Source organism: Haliaeetus leucocephalus, unplaced genomic scaffold (assembly GCF_000737465.1).
Source record: "Haliaeetus leucocephalus isolate CR32 unplaced genomic scaffold, Haliaeetus_leucocephalus-4.0 Scaffold146, whole genome shotgun sequence".
Lineage (NCBI taxonomy): Eukaryota > Metazoa > Chordata > Aves > Accipitriformes > Accipitridae > Haliaeetus > Haliaeetus leucocephalus.
In genome coordinates, this window is record NW_010972582.1 from 252494 (window position 1) to 259342 (window position 6849).

The following is a 6849-nucleotide window of genomic DNA, read 5'->3' on the forward strand; positions in this document are numbered from 1 at the left end:
GGCGGGCGGCGGGGGGGGTCCGCGCTGAGCGCCGGCCGCTGTCCCCCCGCAGGAGGAGCTGCCGCTGCCCCTGGAGCACTTCCTGCAGAGGATGGCCCGGAGACCCCGGCCCCAGCAGTTCTTCGGCCTCATGGGCAAGCGGGATGCCGGTGAGCGGGGCGGGGGGCCGGCTCCCTCTCCCCCCCTCTGCATGTCTCTCCTCCCAGTGCCGCTCCGAGCTCTACAGCGGTTGTTGCTGGGTTTTAACGCCTTAAACCTGTCTCGAACGGTGTGATGCCAGTTGCTTGGGTTTAGGTTTGGTTTGGTTCGGTTTGGGTCTTTTTCTTCCCGAGTTTAAGATCAGTTAAACCCACCGATTGGAAAAGAGGGGGCTTCACGTTAACGTGCTAAGTGCACACCGATTACAGCGCGTAAATACCAGTAAGGAGTATCGCGGTAATTCACAGGTCGGCATATGGGCCACTGAATTGCGCGTATTGTGCAATACGTGCACGCTTGTGCACTGAATTGCACGATGCCCAAATTGTGTGGAAATTGGTTGTGTATACAATTATTGCCGTGTTTTCTACATGTTTACTGAATCAAGAATTGGTCAAAACAACTCGGAGCTAAACAGATCTAAACTGTGTGGGTTTAACTAAAACAATTTTCTATAGTCTCTTCAAAGAGAAATGCACCTTAATTTCCCTTAAGTGGAATATGCGTAGGGTAGTCTCTGTATTTGATTCTTCAAAGCATTGCAGTAGCATCATAAGTATATGCCAATCCCTTTTCATCAACTCTTTTTCCTTTTTTTCTCTTTCCTTTCCTCTTCCAATCAGGATATGGCCAGATCTCTCACAAAAGTAAGTTAAAAAACTGCAAATATTTTAAGTAATTGTTAGAAGATATTCAAATAGGGAATAGTGTATTTGAGGGAATTAGGAGGTGACTGGGTTCAGCTAAGGACTGGCAGCACCAGTGATGGAGAAATGTTCTGTTAAAGGATTGAATACCCCCAGTGCAGCTGTGAGCCTGTACCTCATCTGAGCCGCCACAAGCTTTGAGATTTCAATCAACATTAGTGTGGGGATGTTGCAGCTCTCTCTTATTTCCCATGGGGGGGGTTCTGTAAGCCTTTCTCGTAGGCAAGGCAGGCTTACTGCCAGACTCTGAGAGGAACAATTAAGATGGAAAAATCTGGAAAATTAGAATAGTGAATTCCCAAATCCCCGAGAATAATTCCATGGGAGAGCCCATGTCATCGCATGCAAGATACTGTACCTGTGCTCTCAGCATTGTCTGGGTGGGACTCAGACCCCTGCTCACAGCAGGGTCTGATTGATGCTGTGCTGCCATATAAACAAGTGTATCTTGCCCCACTAATAAGCGTGCCTTGCTTTGCTTCTGTGTAACACCACGCGGGAGATGGTATCAGCAGTGTGGTGTTACCTTGTTCTCCACAGTGACAGTTTTATTCTCTGAATTTATCTGAAGATGCTTAGACAGGAGCTGGAAGACTTTTAATAAGTAAAAATGATCTTGTATTCTGTGAGACCTCCTCTGTCCACAGAGGTCAATAACTGTCCCAGTGTTCTGTTAGCCACAAGATTTTATCACTAGGATTATGTATTGGAAGACCAACTAAAGAGTCCGATACAAAGCTCATGCCAAATAACCTGCTGACTAAAGTAAAAAATTATAGCTTTCTGAAACTACTTCAGCTTGAATTAATACCTGTGAGGTCTGAGGATCGTTCGTCTTGCTTTGTAGATGAATTAGCCAAGCAAAATTATTTCCAAAGAGAAATTTCTAAGTTTGCCTCAAAAGACAGTTTAGAGAAAGAAGAATGGCTCCTTTTTGTTCCTTATCTGAAACTATAGCTACCACTATATCTGATACGTGCTGTAGGGCAAAACTTGGTGTAATTTATCCTCTACACATCTGGTGCCTTGAGGAGTACTAATGGGACAGGAAGGTAATATCTGAACTCATAAATATTCCAAAAATAGAGCCAGACTGTCTAGTTCAGACATGTCCAGACATGGAGACCCATTGGCTGCCTCTCTAGTAAGGGCTCTGCCTGACCTGCGAGGAAGATTTTTCTTCCATGTTACAGAAAAAAACCACCAACACGTAGAAGGGATGTATCACACAGATGCAGGCTATAGCAAGACACTGCCTTCTTGTGCATTTGCTCAAATCAGTAGGAATTGTACTGGGATAGGAATAAGAATCAGTTATTGGCCATTGTTTTTCCATTTTACTTAAGGCAAACCCCACAAAACAAAAAGTCTATCTGAGTTAATGAGAAGATGTCCACTAACTGGCCTATGCCTTGGTCTAACCTGTTCAGTCTGACTGATCAGACTAATGTTCGGTCTCCATTGTCTGAGAGTGGTGTGAACAACCAGTCTGTGAGATGAACAGTTTTGGAGCCTGTGTCTTCCTTCCTCACAAGAACATGTTATCTTAAAAGCCTGCCTATTTAAAATGTATTAAAACACCCCCAAATATATTTTTTCAGGGCATAAAACAGACTCCTTTGTTGGACTTATGGGCAAAAGATCTTTAAATTCTGGTATGTATATGACTAAATCTGGTACTTGGTGATATACAGCCTCTTCATTCTGTTGCCTCTTTGTTCTCTGCCAGTGGATGGAAGAAGCAGTCTTTAGGTAGTATAGACCCAGAGTTCTCTGAAAAAGGATCAGGATTTTCTTTGTTAATCAAGATATTTCAGGGTCCGCTTTACTCCAATGCTTGAGATGATCAGGCTGGTCTGAGTTGCAGGCAAGGTCAGGTAGAAGCCCCCAGGGCACTTTCCTTACTGCCCTGTCCTTGCCAGCAGCATGTTCTGCTGGTCGCCAAGGTGCTAATACAAGAAAAAACTAAATTTTACTGACACATCAAGAAAAATTCAGAGGCTGAAAATGTAAAGCTCATTTCAACTTATGATCTAAATCCAGATCTCCCCAGGTAAAGGGATATCCTCATTGTCTCTGGAGGTTATTTTTCCTCAAACTTGGAGCAGAAGGTGGAAGAGCAGAGATCTGCTATTAACACCACTGCAGGTCAAGCTGTTACTCATTCCCAGCCTCTTCCAGCTTTTCATTTTACCTAAAAAAACCCCACAGCAATAAGCATTTTAAGCTTTGAACCGATACTGTGAATTTATGTTATTTTCCCATAGCATCCATATAGGGCAGAACCCTCCTCCCTCATATGCACAACCCCCTGTGGGTTAACTGCGGACTGCCGGGAGCTGTAGCTTCCCTGTGCTATAGGGCTGTACTGAGGAAATCCCTCACTGTGAACCATAAAGTGTCAGTTAATTCCCCAGAATAGGAATTAAAAACATAAAAACCCTAATACGTATTTCATGTCTCTGAAATAGTTCTCACTGTTTTGTTAAATGGATGATAAAAGTTAAATTACTAGCTGACATCTTTATATTATGTGGATACACGCTGTGATCTATATTCTGCAATTATGGTTGTCAGTAACTTTTATTTTCAATTAAACCCTGTTCAGACTAGTAATATTGCTCTTTGCATCATTTTGCAAATTGCTATGTATCATGAATAATTTTGTACAATTTTATCTGTGGTGGCAATAGCTATTAAATGCGTAATACCTGTAAATATATCTGCTATCACAAAAGTAAATAGCCTGGAAGTGATAAAGTGGGTTTGCTTTCCATTTGGATTACATTTACATTAATATGAGAATGTAAAATACAGCAAATGTTTAAAAAAGGCAAAGATTTTATGGTGCTAATTTCAAAATTGCTGGTATAGTCAGGATACTGTTATGTGGTATTTGTAACAAAGGGGAATAATGAAGTTTTACCCTGTCAGGCTATGTAATACCTGCCTGACTGGTAAAACTAGAACTCCCTGCTTTTCTGCCTGATTCCCTGAGAGGAAAATGGCAAGAAGCTGCTTCTGCTCCTCTGGAGGAGAAGATAGGTCCTAAGGACTACGTAATCGAAGCAAGATCAGGAGTATGTGCTAGGACTGTCCTTACTTCTCCCTGCTGAAAAACATTTAACTGGGCAGGACCTTTTCTTGGTGCCGTGCCTTGGTGCCATGGTTTTCTTCTTCCGCAGAAAGCCCCCGAGTCCGCTGGCAGCGTGCAGCACCCTGGCCCCGCTGCTGGGTGGGCGTGCGGTGCTGATTTAAAGCAGGGTGTGACAAAGCAGTGTACCGGGGTGCTGGTGTCTCAGTCCCTGGTCTGGTAAACTGGGGTCTGACACTGTCTCCCAAGCTGTGCGGTCTGTCGGGTGAACGCTCCAGGTAGAAGCTAGAAAACAGTCACATGTACAGTAATACCGTGACAATCCATACTCAACTCATTTTGCATTCAGCCTGGTGAAAATTGAAGTCTTACTAACTTAAAACTGTCACTGATCCAAAATGCCAGCTCCCTGCAGGACCCCAAACCAGCTGTGTGTTTGTGTGCAATAGTCAGCATACGCTCCGTGAAAGCAATCCTCCCTTCGGGGTGGAAGCAAAGGTGACGCTGGTGACCAGCTGTGTCACCCTATGGTCAGGCTCTGACCAAGAAGGGCTCTCTGGGTTTCCCTCTCATTTTTGAAGAGCAAGAAGGAGAGATCTACTGCTACTAAATGCTAATATGTTACTGAAGACTATTTTAGGCTGCAGTTAGTCCACAGGGTAGTCTGAGGTTTGCTTAGCTCTTGCTGCAGATTTCAGTAAAAGGTATCACTGTGTGCAAGGCCTGGGGACGGGGAGGGTTTAAACCTGGCAAAGAGCTGACTCTGCAGGACAGGAGGTGCACGTGTTGATGCAGAAAGCCTCTACCCACAGATTGATCTGAGTGCTCAGATCCCGTCAATTAGATGGATTACCAGGACGTAAAGAGGCTCTGAGCTAATGGTGCTTCAAGCAGCTTGATAGATGAGAGGTAGAAAGCCCTGCTCAGACCTTCAGCCTCCTGGGGGATAGTATAGTCCGAGGGGTAAATCCAAATCAAAGCAGCTCAGGGTTGGGTAGGGAGCCCTCACCTCGGTTCCAAACACGCCGATGGGGTCCAGTGGTGACCCTGCAGGCTGCAGGTCTCTGACGTTTCCTTGTGCTTGCTGGGCTTTACGCAAGGCTGCACCATGTGCTTCATTCTGCTTTGTTTTTTGCAGGATCCTCTGAAAGGAGCATAGCACAGAACTACGAACGGAGGCGTAAATGAAACATTCCTGTGCATTATTTATTAAACTTCATTTGTTCCAATGGCCAATGCAGTGTAATATAAACTAACCACTGTACGGAATAATTATTTATTTAATAATAACCGATGGGGTTTGGTTTTTTTTGAGTTGTACATTCAATAAAATGATTATTTTTCATATTGTGGCAGCGATACATGTTGTGTAGGTGCGTTGTGGTTCTGAAAAGACCAGCAACCCTGGTGACGTCTCACAACAAAGCACATTGTTTGATATGACCTGTAAAGTTAAGTTCACTAAACAAAGAAAATACTCTTTTGTTCATTGAAAGCGAGTCAATCAGCTTCACAGCCAGTGCAGAACAGAGCTGATGTACAGTCTAGTGCCTCAATTTGTTTTCATGGTTTATAATGTACTGTAATTTCTGTATCAAAAAATATATTTGTATCATTGCAGCATGTTTTATGTTTTGTGACTACGTATCTATATGTTTTAAAAAGTGGGGGGTGGGTAAGGCTTGAATGGGAATCCAAGGTCTTAATTTCATAGTCTGGAATTTTATGATAGTAACATTTTAAATAAAAAACTACTCTGGGGATTTTGCAACATATTTTCTTTGGTGATAGTGATGGAGTTATTTCCCACGTTGGTCCAGAATGAGACTCGGATCCAAGTGACAGCGGTCTGAGACTGAAAAGAAATGTCAAATTGATGTCTTCCTTTTGCAGGGAGGCTGTGAGCCTCCTTGTGCAGGTTTGGTGAATCCTTTGGGGGATTTGCTACTGGAGACGGGCATTCCTGGGATTGCTCTGGGTCATGTAAGGTGCCGTCCACCCAAAACCCGATGGAAATGAAGTGTGTTGACTGAATGAAAAGGGTCTCATGTATCCTCCAGCTCCAAGTGGAATAATTTGCTGTGGAATTCATCCACTGTTGCAGGTTTATTATTTGAAAGCCAAGCTTTTAATAAATTCTAGCCCTCAGCTTCACAATAAAAGCACCTGTTGGCTTGAATCCATGCAATATAAGAGAAAAAAATGTGAGTGTAATTATCTTTTTAATTAAAATGTCTGGTTACTATATTTCCAGGACAGTCCCAAAACGCTACATGTATCTCACCAGATGACAAGGCAGCTGGAGACCTATATTCTTTCCGCTTGCTAAAAGCTATACTTCTCTGTTTGATGCTATCATACGAGCTTTCATCACAGATGAATCAGCAGTGAAAACAGCCAGTGTATACCAACCAAATTTCAAAATAAGTAATATGAAGTGATCAACTGGTTGTTGCTTTCCATTTTGGAAGTGAACTCAGCAACCTCCATTTTCAAGTCTACCTGAGGCATCCCCACAACTGCATCCATTAAGAGCGGGCAGGCGCAGGACTTCCCTCCTGCTCGGTTAGGAGCAGCACCTAAGCCTGCCCGTGCTTAAAACAGGCCCCACGGCCAACTAAGGAGGAGCCAGCTCTAGTGAGGGGGGGGGACTACACGGTGGGAAAACTGAGGCAGACTTGCAATGGGGACCACGCTCATGTGAGACACAACGGCTGTACTGGCGGTCTGCCAGCTCTTCGTCTTGCCAGGGCTAATTTTCAGACTAATTAACTTCTGTATGAGCTCCCGCTGAGCTCAATGAGGGGGGAAGCTGGTTGCTGGGCTAACAGCATGGCAAAAGGACTGTGG

At 44.0% G+C, this 6849-nt stretch overlaps 1 protein-coding gene across 1 annotated transcript in view; it reads left to right on the forward strand.

Annotated features, from left to right (window-relative positions):
- TAC1 (tachykinin, precursor 1) overlaps positions 1-5772 on the forward strand; it is a 17387-nt gene extending 11615 nt beyond the window's left edge. Inside the window, exons 3-6 of the mRNA XM_010561482.1 lie at positions 53-149; positions 822-845; positions 2507-2560; positions 5138-5772. Coding sequence (XP_010559784.1) covers positions 53-149; positions 822-845; positions 2507-2560; positions 5138-5187 — 225 coding nt within the window. The 3' untranslated portion in view covers positions 5188-5772. The remainder of the gene's footprint in view (positions 1-52; positions 150-821; positions 846-2506; positions 2561-5137) is intronic.
- The last annotated feature ends 1077 nt before the right edge of the window (positions 5773-6849 follow it).